We start from the raw sequence: 20,219 nt of genomic DNA on the forward strand, positions 1-20,219 counted from the left end.
CACTATGTGTGTGGTGTACCTCCACTGCAAGCAAGTGTAGTGGCGAAATGTCCTTTATCTGTGGATGGACTGTGTGGGGCTGCAGTATGTACATTCAGACTTGCTCTTAAATTCATTTCATTTCTTCCTGGATGAGCAATAATTGACTGGAACTTGAAAAGTGCAAGTCGATCACAATCCTCTGGTGCACCTGCATGCATGCCAGTGACAGTTTTTCACACTACATTTCCCACAGTGCACCACAGTGAAGTGGGGGGCCAGTTGGACAATAAGTCCTACTCCACTGATGTCATCTGAGCAATTTGCATGTGCCTGTGTCCTGGTCATTGTCTCTAGCTGTTTTTTTTCCACAATTCTGATTAAATTCTGTTATATAGTAATTACACTATTGGAGCAGTGCTGCTTGTTACCTACAGGCTTTCCCACCGTATCTCAGTGTGGCCGAAGTGGAGTGCATGGGGTTATAGCTGCTGATGTCACATGGCCTGATAGTGACCTGGGTGTCCATGCCCTCGGCCCTAGCCCTGTGCGGTTGTCTCAGGAACAGAAGTAACAAAGGGCAAAGCAGCACCATCTGTTCTGGGCCCTCCTTTGACCTAGGTTTGCTTGCTGTTTTATGTTATTTGCTGTGATTTCACAGATACTGAGCCACCAAAATTCTGCTTTATTTGGGTTTATACAGAAAAAAGCAAGCAGGTTTATGTTCTCTGGTGACATTTGTGTCGGGTGAGTGTGAGTGTGTGAGTGGCATTTGGGTTTTATGTAACATCTGCTTTTTTTAATTTGTGTTCAATTTTCCATCAACACAAAGCACGTTATGTTTCACAGCACAGTATGGTGCATGTGGGCTAAGCCCTTCAGCTGACATGTACGATGCATACAGATTTAAGAGACCTTGCTGCGCGCATACACACACACACACACACACACACACACACACACACATACACACACAGTGGACGCAAGAGCCAAGCACCAGTTAAATCTGACATATGGTGCTGCAGATATGTCCAGCGAGCAGCATTCATAATTCACAAGTTTCTTCTTTTTTCAGCAGCATTGCGTTTCCTCTCTGGACCGCGTTTGAAGTTGCAGTCTGAAGTTGGCTGGTTGAGGAGTCAGTGTTCTGGGACGCGGGCCGTGTGGGAGTCCTGTAGGTGTTCGTCGTGCTCTGTTCCGAGCGGGGGTTTGAAAGCGGTGTGGGTGAGGAGAGAGAACACCCTCTCCCACTCCTGCTGCCACATTTAGAACACACAAAGAGTTCCGCCAGGCATTCTCTCCCACCTACAGCGCTGGAGCAGCCAGAACGCAGCTCTGCACCCAAAATATTGCTCCCTTGCGATTTTCGTGCGAATATCCATAATGCTCAGCACTTCCACCAAGACGTGTGAATGGGTCTGATTGCTGATGAGCTGTGGATATGACAGTGTAATAGGCTTCGTGGAGCTGGTTGTGTTTGTAGCGAAGGTGTTGGACTCCTGTCATAATAGTTGCACTGTGTGTGTGTATGTGTGTGTGTCCGTGCAGTGTGCAGTGTGTTCTTGACCAGCTGTTGTATCTTGACAAAATAATTGCTTGCAGCGTCCAAAATGAGCTGAACGCTTCTTACTGATGGGAGCGACACAAGATTGTTGTGCTGGAACACGAAATAATTTACAGACAGTTTGTTTTTCTAGCATTCCCATTAAATGATTTAATTAAAGATTAGAGTGTCAGAGGTACTGTTTATTACCCCAGCCTCTGAGTTAAGTTTTTACCTGCTTTCCCTGCCTCTCTCTCTAGATGCTCTGTTCTTTGCTGTTCTCTGCTCTTTTTAAGTCTGTTCCATGTTTTTCTACTGTATGCTGTTTTACTATTCTTGTATATTCCAGTCTGTTCTTTTGAAACATATCCTCTTGTATTGTATTGTATTCTGTGAAAGATTATATCATTTTATTCTGCTGTAAAGTATTATTCTCTGCTCCATTCTAATGTATTCTAGTCTGAACTTTTATTCTAATCTATTCTCTTCTAGTCAGTTTCATTCTGTTGTGTTCTTCTATTTTCTGTTCTGTTCATCTGTATTCTATTAAGTTCTATTGTTTTCCACAGTATTGGACTTCTTTTTGATCCAAATGTCTACTTGCAATTACCTTTTTTTTGTTTTTTTTATTGACTCTCCCCTTTCGCCCCACTTTTTCTTATCCTCTCCATGATTGGTTACATGGCAGGATGGGCGCCTCAGACAACCTATCACGAGGCAGAAGCACGTTCATGGAGGAGCTGTTGGAGGCATCGGAGATAGTGTCGCGAGCAACATCGCGCTCCCTGGTCATTCTGGACGAGCTGGGGCGAGGCACCAGCACCCACGACGGCATCGCTATCGCCTACGCCACCCTGGAGTACTTCGTCAGAGACGTGAGTGCTTATCCCCACCTCAGGCAGTGCCACATGTCCCGGTCACCCGAGAGGCCACACTGTCGTCCTCTAGCTGCACCTGAGTGAACCTTACTGAGGACTGAAGTGTGCCAAAGCAGGTTTCAGTCCCTTGCAAAAGGCCATCATCACTGATCGCAAATCACATGCTTTAGAGCTATACTTTGTAGTTTTTGCATATTTTTCATGACTGTGATACACTCTAGTACCATACACTCGTCTTACAGTCTTACAGTGGGATAGAGTATAGTAATGTACTCCAACTCCACAAATTATCATTTGCAGTGTTATGGTGGGATAGAGTATAGTAATGTACTCCAACTCCACAAAAAACTCTCTCACCATGTTACAGTGGGATAAAGTAATGTACTCCAAGATTTCTGCAAGTCTTCACTCATGGCTATCTGTGGGATCCCCTTGTGTTTTGTCATTGTCACAGCTAATCACTTGTGGTCCGTTGTCACTGGAAAAACACGTCCCCCTGAACAGGGGCCATGTGTTCAAATAGGTGAGCAGTGTGACACCACGGTGGAGGGAGCCTGATCGTGGCTTAATTGACAGTCTCTGTCCAGGAGGAGGAATGTGTCACAGCAGCGGGTGGTGGAGAGAGAGTCATGAAATATTCACAGACACACAACAGTGACAGAGTAGCCCTCCTGTGCATGGTCTGATGTGTGTGCGTGTGTGTGTGTGTGTGCGTGTGCGTGTGTGTGTTTGTCACAGTTCTTGTGTGCTTGAATGCACGCTTGTATGTATGTGTGTGTATATGTGAGTGTATGAGTGTGGATATGTGTGTGCACGTTTGTGTTTATCAGGGTGTTTTTGTGAAGGTGTGTATGTGCGCGCTTGCGTTCCCATGGGGAGTTGTAAGTGTGGGTGTGTGTGCCTGTTTATCACACTGTTTGAAGGTGTGTGTGTGTGTATTTGTGTTTGTGCCTGCCCAACAACTCCAAGGGTCCCAAGAGGGAAGAACACAAGTAACCAGTTATTGCTTCCAATAAAGATGCCATGGACATCGCCACAGTCATTTGTTATGCAGACACAAAGTAAACCCAAGAGTCCGGCTTTAAGCAGACGGTCATTATAAAAAAAGAGTCTAATTGGAGGAAGAATGGGTCTGCTCTGCAAATATGATAAACCTGCTTGTTAGTGTTTGGGTGGTTTGGGCTCCGCGCTGCGAGAGATGATTTCATTGTTGCATCAATATTTATTGATCCGTGCCATAATGTCACCGTTTTTATAGACCTAAAAACCCCACAAAGGCAAACGGAGGATAATCTTCTCTCGAAGATGTTTGCTCTCCCGCAGTAACCCCTTGATTACGGGGATAGAAGCTGGTGCATTGTTTATTTGTTCATCGCCGAAATGGCCACCCTCCACATTTGTCAGTCTCTTATGCTCTTAGGCCCTTGTACACCAGCACCGCGTTTTCCCTGGTGCACCACCTCCCAGCCCGGCACGCTTTCTGCAGCGTCGCTTGGCAGTCGCTTTCTACCCCACCGGGGTAGGAATCCGTGAGGAGCTTAGCAGCTCAGCCTACAGACACGCCTCCACATTGCGCTAAGCAGTTCTGGTACAGAGAGACCTTGCGACAGTTGTACTGATCATAAAGGAAGTGTTGCAGGCAAGCTTGGCTTTTCGAGACAGGCTTTGGAAACAGTGATTTGCAGATATGTTTGTGTTCAGGTGAATATGTCATAGCGCACTTGGTGTAATGCATTTAGAGTGTCTTTGTCCTATTCCCAACATTTGAAATATTTAAATGCTCTATTTTCATTCTTTCCCTGTTAGACTGAATATACCTTCATAGGGTCAATGACATGACATGCATATTTTTGTGTCCGAGTGCATTATTTCCTTATAAAATAATTGAATCAATTCATGACATGTATCACTTTATTCTATAAAACCTATTTAGTTTTAATACATTTTCAGTACATTCAAATAATATATATTCTTTTGTGTTTTGGCATCTCAAATGCCCAAAATGTCAGGCGGCGCAACCGTCCGTGGAGACGAACAGACTAAGAAAACTACTAAAAATCGTATTTTAATGATAATAAATTCAAGTTATTACTTTTATACAGTAGTCAGACCTTTCAGATTTTTAAATATATGCCAGTTTATTAAGCTGATGTTTCTTTTTAAGTGTATCAAACTCATGACTCACAGTCCATTATAGTGTATCTAATCAATCTATCACACTGTAGCCTATTCCAGTTGCTATGTACCGAATGTGATCTCATGTGATGTATCCTGTTTTTGATCAATTTACTACTTTTACTTCAAGACTGTTGACTAAAACACTTTTTTGTATTTGAAATAGGAATGCAATTATTCAGCATATTTCCTGTCATTACTAATGTTGTCAGGTGGCACAACTGATAATCATCAGGTGGTGCGACCAGGTAAAATATTTAAACCAATAAATAATAAGTTAAAGTGAACAAATGGTTGATAACTATGATGTCAATAGCTATGCATTTGTTTGTGTATTTGTATAATTATTTTTCTGTTTTTAAAAGTAAAATCGGACGCTAAAGATACTAAATACTTGGCCACTAGAATGCAGTAATCTTAAGTTATTATAAATACAGAATACAACCACAAAATAATAATGTGTTAGGCACTGTAAACACTCTAAGGGATACTTGCCAAAGATTTCACTTAGAATAAATAGTAGGAAAATATTTAACAAATGAGACTTGTTTAAACACATTGTTCTAGACTCAAAAATATGCATTGCATCCATTTTGAAAAGACTTTTTAAAAATACCTTTTTAGAAGCTTTATTTGTCATTGACCCCATAGCATAATGGGACTTGAATGAGGGCTAATGGCAGATTCAGACAGATTGCTCGCAGTGCGCTGTGCTGTAGCTCAGGGGGCTATTTACCTGTCCTGCTCTTCCATTTTTCACCCTCTTTGATTGGTTAATTCCAGCAATAAGACAGGGGTGTCAGGAAGTAAACAAAGAAAAACACAACGATGGTTTAAATGTGGTTTAGGTGTTAGTCGCAGTGCTATTGATTGCCAGGTTGTTATTAAAAGGGGCGGGAACCTCTATTCTCCCCTTTAGGGGGTGTAATCAGTTCAGCATACCATGCTGCCTAGAGCAAACGAGAGGCGTCCGCGGTAAGTAAGGGATTAAAGCAGGTTTTCTTGTGGGAGCTGATGTTTCAGCTTTCATCTGGGGGCCGTGAGAGTAGCAGGGCAAGCAGCAAGTCACATGAGGTCAGAGAGTGTTGACGGTGGCACCAGGGGTATTGCACGCTATTGCATGTCTCCGTGGCGACGGTGCAGTGGCCTTGCCGCGGTGTCTCCTGGTCTGATTTCCCTCGGCCCTGGAGGAGAGGAGGCTGGGGGTCCTTGTTTGCCATTACTCGGCTCTGAGGTGGCGAGGGAGTGGACCTGGCGGCCGCATGTTGTTTTGTCTGAGTGGCGCAGGGCCCCCCGGTGCAGCAGGAGACCGTGGTGATGGGCCCCCCGGTGCAGCTCCGCGCCCAGGCCCTCTGCGGCAGGGCCTAATTGGAGTGGGCCTGTGAGTACTGCTCCCGAAGCACAGGCAGTGCAAAGCCAGGCTGCAGTAGGGTGGAGCGCTGCTGCGGCAGCCTGTATTTATGATACCAAAACCAAGCCAAATGCTTGATGTCATCTGCTGGATGTCAAAAATGTAAATCCAATGTTAAATGTGCTCACATCATGTACGTTGCTGAGGATAAGTGTGTCCACTGGTTGTAAATGCAACATTAAATGTTCTTATCTTGTATGTCGCTCTAGATAAAAGCATCTGCCAAGTGACAAATGTAAGTGGTCATTAATAAAATGTATCTGTCCAGAGATCCTTCTGGAATAGTAATGAAGTGCTTTTTCGCTAATGGTGGAGGTATTTCTCATTTATCATTAGGCATATGAACTCAGAGCATTTCTTTCAATTCTCTCCTTTTTTTTTTTTTTAAATGATCCTTTTTTTTAAAATCCTCTCAGTTCATGTCAATGTACTCTTTCTTTCCAGAATGAATTCCAGTAAGCAGTCCCCACAGCACACAGTCTCTCTCTGCTTGACTCTCACGGTCAGCAGAGAGCTCGGGCAGCCGCATTTAAGAATGGAAACGCGCGTGTTGTGTAACTACTGAGTGTTCCGTGCCGTGGACAGCCTTGATGAGGCGCTTTCTTATTTCCGCTGGTTAGGGGGAGAGATGCCCGTTGCCATAGCAAAGCGTTTAAACCGTGTGTGAAGCGCAGCGCGCAGCGGTTCTGCCGACGAGCCTCCACACTACCGTTTGAAACCCTGAAAAGCAGCTTTATCAGGCTTCTGCCGTAACCTCGAAACAAAAGCCCTGCCGTGGTACCTCTGTGTGAGGCGCTGCCCCTGAGCGGCTTCAGTAAGCACCTGTCTGTATGAATACTAATCAAAATGCAGGCTATGGAAAGGAGATAGAGAGCTGTGTTTGTGAGCCTTTAATAGCTCATTATACACATCTCATAATAAAAATATTTTCTGCAAACATCAGAAACGCCTCCTCAAGATGATAAATTCCTAAACATGATGGATGTTTTGAGACATTTGAAGCAACCTCTATGCTAAGGTGTAGTTCTGTGGTACATACAGGGATGAAGCCTGTTGAACATTATACAGCACCATCTGATCAAGAACCAGCCCGAAAATCTGGGATATCCCAGAAAAGAGCTGTCTGAAGGAGAGGGTGAAAATCATCAGTTTTCTGTCATCTTCACACAAATAACACAAGGCCTGGGTTAGCTGTGTGGCATTTAAGACAATGTTTAAAATGCATTTGCCAAAAGTGAAAAATGTCATGAAGCCTGGCTTCAACCTAATGAGGGGATCCTTTAGGAATGTAAGACATGGAAAATCTGACAGAAGTCATAGAACAGTGTCAACTGAGAAGCACTGTGACAGTAAGCTGCACCTGGAAAATTAAGTTTGCCCCAGAAGTTTGTAGTTCGTCGTAGAGGTTTGTAGTTTATCTTGGCGCAGTATGTAGTCCTATCCTACTGTTGTTGGTTCTGTTTGCTCCAAGACCATTGTAGAGAGAGGGAGAGAGGCTGTCGCCCATGACTCAGTCTGAAGGAAAGAACACGGTGATAAAAAAGAGAGAGAACATTTCCCTCACAGGAGCAGTTAAGAGGGATCACAGGGGCCCGATAATAACCTGAGAGACAGCTGGAGAGAGAGCGGATCTCTGTGGGGACGAGGGAGCAGGACTCTGACTGTGCTGCCAGGGATGCTCACGCACACTCACACTCTCACATACATGTACACTCTCGTATACTCTCTCCACACACACATCCACATGCGCACACACACACACACACACACACACACACACACACACACATCCACATGCGCACACACACACACACACACACACACACACACACACACACACACATACACATACACTCTCATACACTCTCTGTCTCACATACACACTCACACACGCACTCCCAGTCTCACACTCTCACATGCACGTACACACAAACATATTCAGATGCTCTCTCTCGCATGCAAACCTACTACATTCGCAGATTGACACATGCTTGGACATGGGCGTAAACTCTAAATACACACAGGCACGCATACACACACACACGCACATGCACAGTCCTCTTTAACCCTGTTTTTTCTGTAAGATTAAAGACTGCAGTTGTTGGGGGAAATTTGGGTAATTGAGTGCACCTCAGTTCATGTTTGGTGAAAAGCGCCCAGCCCTGGTGTATCATCCTGAAATCCTCTCTCCTCCGAGAAGGACAAAGCAGGAGCCATTTCTCTCTCGCTCCCTTCTTTCACCCTTGCTCTCAGTTCATCAATACAGGGTGTTAAAATGTCCTGTCTTATTGACCCGACCGCTATGGGCAATAACCAGCTTTAAACTGTGTTCTCTGTTACCACACGCGTTTGCAACTCGCCGCAATTCACAGAGTGCCACACCATACACTTACACAGTGTTGTGCACACATGCCACTGGCTGCTTAGAGCTTAAAACTTATTATTTCGGTGACCACTGTTGCTCTTAGAGGAGGGCTCAATCTGAACACTTCACAAGGCATCTCATTGCCCAGTTGTGAGTATGAGGAGAGCTCATTCCAGCTGTCTGTGTCAGGCCCTGAGGTAGATCCATTGGGAACAAAACTGTCCATGTTATTTGCATGAGCAAACAAAATTAGTCATTTTCAGTCTCGTTCTCTCTCTTTTTTTGGCTGGTGCATAGTGTTGGGATCTTGTGCGTGTGTGTGTGTGTGTGTATGCTTTGTTCGCTTGTGTGTCCCGTTGACCGCGTCCCCTCCTGTCTTTCCCACTTGCAGGTGAAGTCCCTGACTCTGTTCGTCACTCACTACCCTCCTCTGTGTGAGCTGGAGAAAGTCTTCCCACAGCACGTGGGTAACTACCACATGGCCTTCCTGCTGAACGAGCCTGACGGACAAGATGATGGTACAGTACTCAGCTTCCAGCTAAACTGGCCATGCCCAGTGATGCCCTCCACCCTCCCTCCAGCCTTCACTCCTCCGTGGTTGAATTCATCACCATTGTGCGAGGATAGTTACGTCTCTGTGTAGTTTTAGAGTGTCTGTATATAGTGTATACTCATTGTATTCTGATAAACTTTATGTGGTAGAAAAGACAAGAATAGGGATGAAAGACCGCAAAAGGAGTACAGTCCCACATGGCAAGAAAGATCCTAAAAACAGAGCACTCAGCACAAGAAAATATGTAAAATGCCTTCATCTTAATAGGCGAAGCACACTAATCGACGTTCATCAGGAAGACTTTCTGAGGTTTTCTCCGTTTATGTTGAATACACTTTGAAGGCCCTGTGTTATAGCGGTTTCCTTTGTGATTACAGGACTACTACACTGCTATTGTGAAGATGGACTCTTGTGTTGTGTTATGGTCTGTAATTTGTAAGTTTGCTCAGAGAAAATTACCCAAAAGGCACATTACAGATACCTTAAATTGAAACTGGCTGGTCAGCCTGAAAACTGTTTACTTCAGTGTCCACAGTGACTGAAGAAAATTACACCAGGTACATAAAGCAGCTTTCCTGCATAAGCTGAACTTTAAAGACCATCTGTTGCTGTTTTCTGAATCACAATTTTTCATTTATTTATAATTTTCATGTAACATATTTATGTTTGACCACAGCTTGATTGAACGATTTGTGGATGTAGAGAAGTTAAAGGACTTGATAATAGTGAGGTTGCTGTAGGTATGTGGGAGAGGTTTGACTTAGCTGGCTGAACATTGATGGGCTTAACCATTCAAATTGGACGAGTGCCTCTAGCCCAGTTGGGCCGCTCTAGAGGATTAAAAGTGACCAATCATAGTGAAGTACAGTTTGGACTCCTCCAGCACCAGGTCAGGTGGAGCATAGGACCTAAGCTGAACCTTCCTGAATTGCATGACCTGTAAGGTCAGGGATGGTTATCTAACATCTGGGCAAAGCATGCCAGCTGTATGCCTGTTGCATAAAGGAAGCCTCCCCCCGTTGCCAATCCAAAATGACAGCTTAATTCCCCTGGTAAACACTGGTGAGGCAAGTGTGGAAACCGGTATATCTTAAGTGTGATTTTGAGTTCCTGGCGACCCTGTTAAACGTGGGGTAGCTGGAGTAAACACAGAGTAGCCGAGCTCTGAACCCTCGGCTTAAAGGGACAGCTTGGATTTTTCTCAGAAAGAGAAACATGATAGATCCATCAGCGCAGGAATAGCCATCTGTTTCATTCTAGGTGTGTTCTACTCCCATCAACTGACCCAAGATCATCTCGTCCATCAATAATCCAAACTCAAACCAGTTGTTTTGTAAAAACTGGATACTGATCCAAGGTCAGCGCTTGGGGGAAAAGTCTGCTTACATTCATCTGCCTGCTGTGTGCTTGGTGTGTCCAAACACTTTCTATGGGACTGATTTTCAGAAGCTACAAAAAGAAAACTTCTGCTCCAAGTTCAAATTCCAAAGGCATATGTCATAGGTTCAATTGTAGTAGTAAGTTTAAGTGCCGATTGTTTTTTCAAAGAACATCCCAAGAAACTTGGGTTTCTGGGGAAGTCGGTGATTGGCTGCTTGTCACAGAAGGATTCATTGCATCGTAAAAGTGTCCACTGGAGTCAACAACGCAACGTGAAAGCCAGTTTGGAACTGGCCGGGGTCAAGAATACGATTGGATCATTGGCGGGATACAAGCTGTTAATCTAGCCCTCCTGGCCAGGGAAGAGGCCCTTTGCCGATATGCATGGCCCGCTTTGGAAAAAGACAAAATCAATTAAAACTTCTCAGACACGTTTTATCGATGGCCAAGCGCTGTATCGACTGCCGTCTGGCTCATTATGCAGTAAATTAGACGTGTGCATGAAAACCGGGGTTAAACCATCTGTGTTTAATGTTGCATCATAGCCGAACGAGCTGGACTCGAGACAAAGAGGACCCTTGTCGACGCCTGGAGCCTGGGGTGTCGGGGGCATTCAGACATGGAGTTGCTTCTTCCAACCACGAGCAGTTTGTTCAGTTTCATCTCCATCCCTGACTTTGACATTTGAAAAAACAATCAAACACACAACCATAACCACATTCAGTTTTGAGCATGCGTGGGTTTGTAGTAGAGCATTTGACCTGTAGATTGCCGCCTTCCAGACAGGGTCTGTTCCTTGCCTGTGTGTCTGAATGCTTGTGCTGGGGAGGAGTGTTTTTGTCAGAGGGTTTGACACATGCCGTGGCTGTGTTCTTCTCCCAGGTCTAGACGAGGAACTGCAGCCCGAGTTCATCACCTTCCTGTACCAAGTAACAGAGGGCGCGGCTGCCAGGAGCTACGGGCTGAACGTAGCCCGGCTGGCGGAGATCCCAGAAGCCATCATCAGAACTGCTGCGCTCAAGTCCAAAGAACTGGAGGCTGTGGTCAATGCTCGCAGGTAAGGAGCATCAGTGTGGCATAGTGGTAAGGAGCAGCAGTATGGTGTAGCGGTAAGAAGCAGCAGTGTGATGTAGTGGTAAAGAACAGCAGTGTGGCGTAGAGGTAAGGAGCGGCAGTGTGGGTAAGCGGTAAGGAACAGCAGTGTGGCGTAGTGATAAGAAACAGCAGTGTGTTGTAGCAATAAGGAGCAGGAGTGTGGTGTACCGATAAGGAGCAGCAGTGTGGTGTAGCGATAAGAAGCAGCATTGTAGTGTAGCAGTAAGGAGCAGCTATGTGGTTAGGAGCAGGGCAGCAGTGTGGCATAGTGGTAAGGAGCAGCAGTATGGAGCAGTAGCATGGTGTAGTGGTACGGAGAAGGTGCTGGATTGGGTACCTGATGGAGCACTGCTGTTGTATCTTTCAGCAAAATATTTATCTCGATTTTTCACTTGCTTTAGTAATATATCCAGCTGTATAAGTGAATCATTTATATAGTAAGTCTGCACAGCCCTGGGTAGGGGTGTCTTAATCAAATAAATCAAATCATAATCATAATAAAGCAGGCCCACACAGACAGTTCTGAGACATCAGAAAGCTGACTTATTTTGAAGAGAAACATTATCAAAAAGACACATCAGGGCCCAGAAAAGACATGGTATGGTTTGTTAGTGACCCGAGAAATGCCTGACACAAGCTGTTGTACTCTCCGGGAGAAAGACGTCAGCGACGCGCCCTCTCCTATGGGACACAGCACCTAAAATAATGGGGTCATTGTGTCCCCATCCCCCCGGTACGCCCAGGGCCTTGTTTGAACCGTAAGCCAATCTGTTTGTCTTTGGCACCTTTATCTTGCCTCCCTCAAGATAATCGGAAAATAATTCGGAAAAACCAAAAGACACTGAACTCCGTGCGTGAACATAGTAATGTCTGGATGCAGCCGCGTCAGTGTGTTTACTCACACTCCGTTGGTGCGCTACGGGGAAGAGCTTTCATTCACACCTGCTGTACGTGAAACCGCTGTCAGAAAGGCTTCTAATCCTGTCTCCTCTATTCCTCACACGCGGTGTATTTATGCAATGCAGGTTTGTCAACTTTTCAGCCTGCTTGTGTATGATATTATTCGCAAAGCAAGCCCCCTTTGTCAAGGGGCACGAGCAGTGCTTACAGTTTACATCATATCAATTTGTACAATTGGGAGAATGTTTTCTTTAAAGGTTCAGCTTGCTCCAGGCTACAACAGCAGTGCCTTGTCTTTGATTTGAACATGAAATCTTCGCACTTTCAGCTCCTTGACTGCTGCTACAAAAGGCTGTTCATTCACTTAATCAGCTAGCTGTACTCTGTTCAGGCTTGTTACAGCCTTGTCCCTTTTCCGACAGAATGTTAAAGTTTGATTAAAACAAACAGCATTTGTGAGCAGTTTTCATTATTCTCGGCCGGTGCCCCAGAGGTAGCAGGATGGAGGAGAAGATACACAGTGCTGTCTGTAGTAGAATCATTTCCTGTCACCGTGTGCTAATTATCTGGGTATCATACTTTTTTCACCTTTGACATAATTTCAGACATTAATTACCATCCTTCCGTGTTCCTGCCCTGTCTGCGGCTCTGGATATTTAGTACGTCCTCCGGTGGAAGAGGAGTAATCTTTCTGCGTATCGAGCGATGCCTTATGGGAGAGTAGCGGCAGCAGCTACTCTAAATCTCTTCCTTATGAAATGTTTGCCTGGGCCTGCAGGCTCCTCTCCCCAGAGCCGTCTGCGTTATCAGCACGGCTTTAGTGGACCCTCACAAAGCTCCCGACGAATTGCCTTCCCTGAAAACCCCTCCCCAGCGCCGACGTTCCTCTATCACTGTGGGAAAGGAAGCTGCTGATTTGTCTTGCTAAGAGGCCGAATATTTTGTTAATGTTCTTTTTCTGTGAAGACTTGTTACAATGGGGTGGCCTCCCTCCTTTTCATACTTGTATTTGATACTGTGTGCCATCTGACTCCATTTTGTCTAATTGTCCCTTGCTAAATGATGGTACATGCAGTGTTTTTTCTTTTTTTCTAGGAAAACTAAGAAGCAGTTTTCTGAAGCCTGGGAGATCGCAGACAGAAAGACATTACTGGACTGGATGCAGATAAATTCCTGACTGAAATCTCACTCTCCTCGTGGTTTGGCCTCTGTGCTCCTCCTCAGTGCTTGAAAAGGGGTTAATGCCATAAATAGGATAGTTACCTGTCAGATTGCCTGTGAGTGTGTGTGTGTGTGCATGCACGCATGCACATGTCTCAAGAGTACGGCATGATCTGGGATTTTTTTCCCTCTGAACTTAGTTTTTGAAGAAAAGAGAAATCAGAACATCACTTCTTATTGGAGTCTGCTTGACCGCAGCACTTTGGAAAAATTAACAACATTAATTAATATTTTGCATTTTTTTATAGATGACGAACATTTTCAAGCTGTTCAGATCAAGCTCATTATAGCTGGGAAGGTGATCACAGATGGCTTTATTAGCAGCAGGCAAAAAACCCTGATTAAACCTTAGATGAAAACAGAAGGCACTGTAGGACAGGGCTGGTGTGTCTTCATTAGTGCTTCTGGTTCAAGGTTTTGATTTGGCCAGAGTTATGACCTCTTTCCACCTTGATCATTAACCTGGGCTGGGAGATTGAATCACCTATATTGTCTGTGTTCGTCCTGTGTCTTCCTGTGGAAGTAGAGATCAAAACTGTACACAGCGAGACCAGCCTGCTGTAGCAGGTTCAAGTTGGGAATGTCAGCTTACACTGTGAATCTCTGCAGCTCCTCACCGGATGGTTTCAGACAACAGAAGATTTACGTGGATGTTTGTTCTCTGATGTAGTTCAATGCATAATGAATAAACGTCATGGACAGGGTTCTTGTTGAGCACTTGGTATTTGGGTCTTCAATGCGTGATAAAATTGTCTGTCACGTCCAAAATCAAAAATCAATGTTTTTCCCGCTAGCAAAGCCTCTCCTCTCATCCTTTTAATCGCCAAACTCCAAGCAGAGGAAATGGAGCCCTTTTTGTATATTGAGTTAACGGTGTGAAATGAACATAATCAGTCACCACACACATGCCAGCGTAATGCCAATAAAGCAGAGATGCACAGGGTTATGAGGTGTGCTAGGATATGGAGTATATTGATAAGGGGACCTGGACCTGGCTGTGCGCTGACTGAGTAGCACATAGTGTTGAACTGTTTATTGTACAGAGGCACCACATTAATCGGAATTTGAGGCAGTGAATTAACAGGTGTGTAAGTGATCCAGAAGGTGTCTGGGATGTGGTGGAGTGGGCAAAAGGTACGGTAAGAGCTGGGAAAGGTGAGAGGGGGTAAGAGAGGGCGGATGATAACAAGGGAGAGGTGAGACAGGGACAGACTGTGCACTTCGCACCCAGACTTTGAGTACTGGTGTCAGATTAAGTGTGTGTGTGTGTCTGTGTCAAAGTATGTGCATGAGGACATGGGTGAGAGCTTGAGTGTGTGTGTGTGTGTTTAGTGTGCAGAATGCAGGTTGAATCTTACAAGGTTGATCCTTGAAGGAGATACCATCTGAAGGAAAGGTGGACCTCGGTCAGAGGGCACTGTCTGTGTCTTTCTCAGTCTGTCCCAATGTCCCAGTCTCTCTTAGTAGCTCCCTCTCGGTCTGTCACTCACTCACTCAGTCTCTCACTTTCTTGCACACACCTGACTGCCGTCTCAGAGTTACTGCATAGAAGCTCCAAATTCCATGAGATAGAGTAGCATGTTATGTTGTTTTCTGAACTGCTGCATATTGTACCATTCACCCTCCCTCTGTCTGCTCTTACTGTCTTTTTCGGTCCCTCACTTTCCCTCCTTCTCCATCTACCTCTCTCTCTCTCTCTCTCTCTCTCTCACCTGCTCTTCATCACCCCCCCCCCCCCCCCCTTCTCCCTGTCCCCCTACCTTGCACTCTCTCCTCCTTTCCTCACCTCTCTCTCTCTCTACCTCCCTCTGGGTGAAGGGGGCTGTGAGCTCCCAGCGCTGGTTCATCCTCTGTGCGCTGTGCTTGCTGCACCAGCATGGCTGCTCCAGCTGTCAGCGCGTGGCCATGGAGAACAGCCAGACCTGCTTTCTCTCTCGCATGCTTAGGGTCAGGGCTCCTCTGGGACTGAGGGGCTGCGTTCATGGCTCCTCATGACTTCTGTACTCTTTCCAGACCTTTTTGTTCTTATGATGATTTTTACTGTTTATCTCTGTATACACATATAAATAATTGTGTGGGGGTTGGTGGTTTGTTGCTTAATTGCAGAGGTGGAAAATCTGTATAGCAGCTGCAATACACAGTTGATTCCATGTTGTAATCAAAGAGGTGTAGAGTTGTACAGAATGAACTACAGAATAATCAGAGACCACCAAGTGCTGTTCTTTTAAGTGTGCAGAGAAGTATTCAGAACCCTATGAGAGTGAAAAGCCAGCACTGTGTGTCATGAGCGTAAGGTGGCCATGATCCTCCGGGCTCTGCAGTCCTTCTCAGGGATTGGGTTGCCCCATACATTTCAAGGAGCTCTTGACAAGGTTGGTAATACTTGGCAACCTTACACATTGATTTAGTCTCCATGCTGCAGTCCTCTCCCCGGTGAATATACATCTGTGGAGCAGGAATATCTAACCTTTAACCCCACTCTACCAGTAATGATGTCACATGGTCTCGGACAGTGTGTCTGGGGGTTAGTATTAATTGTGCTGACAGCAGGTTCTTTACAGAAAAAAAGATGTACTACAGTTGAGTGGACAGGACATTACACCTTATGAAACTCCAGTTCTGTGTAAATAATGACTCACTGCAGAAATATCCATTCACTCACGTTCAGGCACTAAAATTAATATCAATGAATTCTGAGTCGTCATGTATGCACAGTTCTCAAGACTGTTCTTCATTAATATTTATAAGAAAGATTTTTTTTAACAAGCATTTCAATCAATACCAATCCAATTATTCGATTTGTTCTCTCGTGATGGAATGTGTAAAACACAATCTTTTTCCATCATCATGAAAGTAGTAATCATCACGCCACTACACATAAGGCAATTGGCACTTAGTGGTAGCGGTCGGTGCAGACGTGCTAAACGGAGAGAGGCTGGCGCTACATTGATAGGTGTGGCTCTGCTCTGACAAGATGTTTGAATAGACGGAACAACAAATGTATTATTCGCCATCACAGAGTGGCAGGCATTATCGACGTAGTCTACACTGTATGCTGTTAGGCATCGCGTGCGGCAATGGCGCCGTCTAAAGATAAAACAGTAGGATCACATACTAACCACCTGTGTCTGGAACAAAACCGTGCTGTGAAAACCTCAATGCAATCCAGGAAAAAAGTGGTAACAGATTAGTAGTTTGTGCACTTCGAAGACGAAGACGCTCTGTTTCTGAAGACGCTCTGTTTCACGAACGCAATCGTTAAGACGTGCCTTTATCATCGCCACACTAAGGATGCGGGACGCACTTGCTAAATCAAAAGACACGCCATGTGTCTGAGTTACCGACTAAAGACACAAGAACCTCTAGGATTCCAGCTACTACTGGCTACGTAATGTTTGCCACAAATGAATACGAGGCCACACAAACACCTTTGCATTTTTGAGTATGGCAAGCATAAAGTTACTCTCTTCACAACATACGTTCGGAATCTCTTTGATAATTTAAAACAGTTCGTTGTTTAATATTCGCTGTTACCAAGATCTTTCTATTGCAAATAACATTTCAATGCAGTCTATAAACATGCAACAGGTTTCTCTTTTTGTCCCACCAAAACTATTTTGCGTCCCGTTAAAAACCATAAAACAATGTCTATCTTCTCAGAGCTATAGCATCATCTGTTAATCACAGTCTTAAAATGCGTCATCTTTACCGAGCTCAGTAACCACTGACGACAAAATCATTGTTGTATTTAGTGGCGGGGTCTACGATGTGTACATACGTTTACACCTCTAGTTACAAAAGTTTTTTGTTCAAGCTTTTCTTTTATTAAATAAAACCTCAAACGGGTATTGCATATTTGTTGGGTGGCTACCGTATCTTCCCAGTCGGTTTCAGTAGAAAAAAAAAAGAAACTTAACCTCGTAATGATTTTTATTCTTTTTCCCGGAGTTAAAAGTCAGCTATTGTAGTTTTCAAGGTAATCCGGTTGATCCAATATTGCTTACGCAGTCACAGCATGGCTAAATGATAAGAGTAAAATGTTAGCATTCATTTCCCTATATCATCAACTAAGTTGCGAAAGCAAATAGCGAAAGCGGTGTATTATAAATGCTAATCGGCAACTCTGATTACGTAGGCATAGACTAAGAACGCGTCTACTCTGGGGCACCAACCAGATTATTAACGGGCAGTCTTCCTGATGAAAACATTGGGCATTTAAATAGACCGATCGTGTCGCTACGCTCCGCCTTTATTTCTAGCAATGCAAATCTGCTCTGTTAAATCGCACTGCCAGCTCCTTAAAACTGAGATCCACTCAAGATAACCCAGGCAGTACATTGGGGAGAACTGTCTCTTTAAGTTGGTGTCAAAGCCGATTAGAGCTGATCTCAGGCGTGATTCGGTTTTACCGTCTGTTCCCTGGATCTGTTTTCTTTTTAGTCTGCTACGAGTACGATACGATTTCTCCAGTTGTTTCCGGTGTGAATTTATTTTTTAAATATATATATTTTTATTTATATTAAAAAGTTACACTTATGCCAACATGGATTGGTTGCGTTACTCGTTTGGATAAGTCGCCTTTTGGGTTCGTTTGGATATGGGTTGCGCTGCACAACACGCCCGAGCAGCTAACCAACTTTTCCGCGCGCGTCCGTAGTCCTTGCTTTTGTCTTTTCATCAGCAAAGTTCCTTTCTACATTACCTGCAAAGGGAGCAGAGTTCACGGATATGGTGTCGGGTCAATAAATCCAGTTTAAACCGAGACGGAAAATGCAGAAAAGTGTGCGATACAATGAGGGGCACGCACTGTATCTCTCCGTAGTCGCGCGCAAAGAAGGAACCAAGCGCGGCTATCTCAGCAAAAAGACCACAGAGAACAGCCGATGGCACGAGAAGTACTTCGCCCTTTATCAAAATGTGTTATTTTATTTCGAAAACGACCAGAGCGCGCGACCGTCTGGGATTTATTTGTTAGAAGGGTGCACATGCGAGAGGGTCCCAGCGCCGAAAGTGTCCACGATGGGCAAAGAAACTCTGGACAAGCAGGTGAGCTACACTGTCTGGGCATTTTGACACTCAACCGTATACACTTGCCTGGATAGGTAAGGCAAGTACGATTAGCTGGTGCAGCCAGAGATCTGTGCGCCAGGCTACCGGGATAACACCCAGAAGGCGCACGAGAATAGAATGAATACACAGTGATATATGCACATGTGCAAGCGCCATCACCAGCTTCTGGATTTGTTGGAATTAAAGTTGGTTCTGAGTATTTGAAGCGAGATATTACATAACACGCTCAATACGTAAATATCAGATTTATACTTGCATAGCTGTCACGATATAGTTGTTGTGGTCGCTTTTTGTATTCAGCCCAACGTTTTAAGGATTGCAGTGTTAAGTGGCTTCCTGCGGTAAAATTGTTTAGTAGCCACTATTTCACACCATCAGAGCAGAGGTATCGCGCCGAAGATCAGAACATTTTGGTTGCGTTGGTGGTAGTTCATCCCTACGCTGGCAGGAGCAGCGAGCGTGTCATCCTCCCTTTAAAGCATCTGAGTGAAGTTTTCTGCTCCGAGCATCTAGAACGCGCTACTACGAAGTGACACACACGTTTTGAGCGCGTGCACCGCGCTGTCAGTGGTGCTTCACTGGAAGTGAGCCCAAATAGCCGCATGTATCTATCAGCGACATTCTTAAAGTTAACACTACCTCGCGCCTGTGTATGTTGAAGAATATTTCACCTGAAACGTCTCGTGGTTGCATACACCCTATGAGTAAGAACATACCTGTAACAGCATACAAATAAATGCACACATACAAAGCCCATTTTTTTTAATTGTGAGATTGTCTGCGTTCACGCCGATTTTGCGAATTGATCACTTGTCTCTCGTTTCACTCGGCGTATTTTACGCAGTTTCCGCAATGGCACACGTCCATCCATCCTAAATTCGTAAGGCGCAAACCTGTTGTATTTTATTTGCATTGTGAAGTTACTGAGAGATGGGTCTCGGAATCAGCTTTGTGTGATAAAAGCCAGTGGGAGGTATTTTTATTGTTAGTATGATCTTTGGTGATATGAACCTTGCTCATGACTACAGTGCCCAGTAGCAGAACATTAGTCAAACGTCAGGGATTTTCTCATCCATTCTTTATGACCGTGTATCTGCCCCCCTTCCCTCGAACATAGATGGCATACATATATCTCAGGGTAATTAATAATAATAATAATAATAATAATAATAATACATTTTAAAATATGCCAATAGATATGGAGTATCTCTACAAATTAATCTCACCAAGGATTCCATCCCCTTACTTTTAGTCTGTGCAGTTAAATTACTTGAATCCACAAATGTAACCCACACATTAGTGACTATTTAGACAACCATGCAGACCATTCCTACTGCATATGTTGCTAATTTTGCAATGCATTGTTAACAGTTTCGACTTGTTATAGGAAAGGAGCTACATGCGCCTTTTGTGAGGCGTATGCACGGCTTTTATGGATTAATTGCTCTAATTAGAGATTATGTTGTGCAATTTTAATTGTGGCCTTAAGTACTCAGCTCTGTTCATTTTTACATTATCAGTCTGGGTGTATTTGTTCCCTCTGTCATGGTGAAGTAAGTGAGGCAGCAACAATGGGATATGTGGGATTGTACAGCTTTAGAACTAGTAAAAGATACTTTACAAAGATCTGTTTCCAATTTTAATGATAA

General features: G+C 44.5%; 2 protein-coding genes across 3 annotated transcripts in view; both read left to right on the top strand.

The window, feature by feature from the left end:
• Nucleotides 1-11,345, top strand: part of msh3 (mutS homolog 3 (E. coli)) — a 63,175-nt gene extending 51,830 nt beyond the window's left edge. Inside the window, exons 21-23 of the mRNA XM_036526812.1 lie at nt 2,211-2,397; nt 8,743-8,869; nt 11,167-11,345. Of these exons, the coding sequence (XP_036382705.1) occupies nt 2,211-2,397; nt 8,743-8,869; nt 11,167-11,345 (493 nt within the window). The remainder of the gene's footprint in view (nt 1-2,210; nt 2,398-8,742; nt 8,870-11,166) is intronic.
• A 6,479-nt stretch (nt 11,346-17,824) lies between these two features.
• rasgrf2b (Ras protein-specific guanine nucleotide-releasing factor 2b) overlaps nt 17,825-20,219 on the top strand; it is a 62,279-nt gene continuing 59,884 nt past the window's right edge. For both annotated transcript variants that reach the window (XM_036526310.1, XM_036526311.1), the window contains exon 1: nt 17,825-18,546. In XM_036526310.1, the coding sequence (XP_036382203.1) occupies nt 18,271-18,546 (276 nt within the window). In that variant the 5' untranslated portion in view covers nt 17,825-18,270. The remainder of the gene's footprint in view (nt 18,547-20,219) is intronic.

This window comes from Megalops cyprinoides, chromosome 4 (genome assembly GCF_013368585.1).
Source record: "Megalops cyprinoides isolate fMegCyp1 chromosome 4, fMegCyp1.pri, whole genome shotgun sequence".
Taxonomy (NCBI): Eukaryota; Metazoa; Chordata; class Actinopteri; order Elopiformes; family Megalopidae; genus Megalops; species Megalops cyprinoides.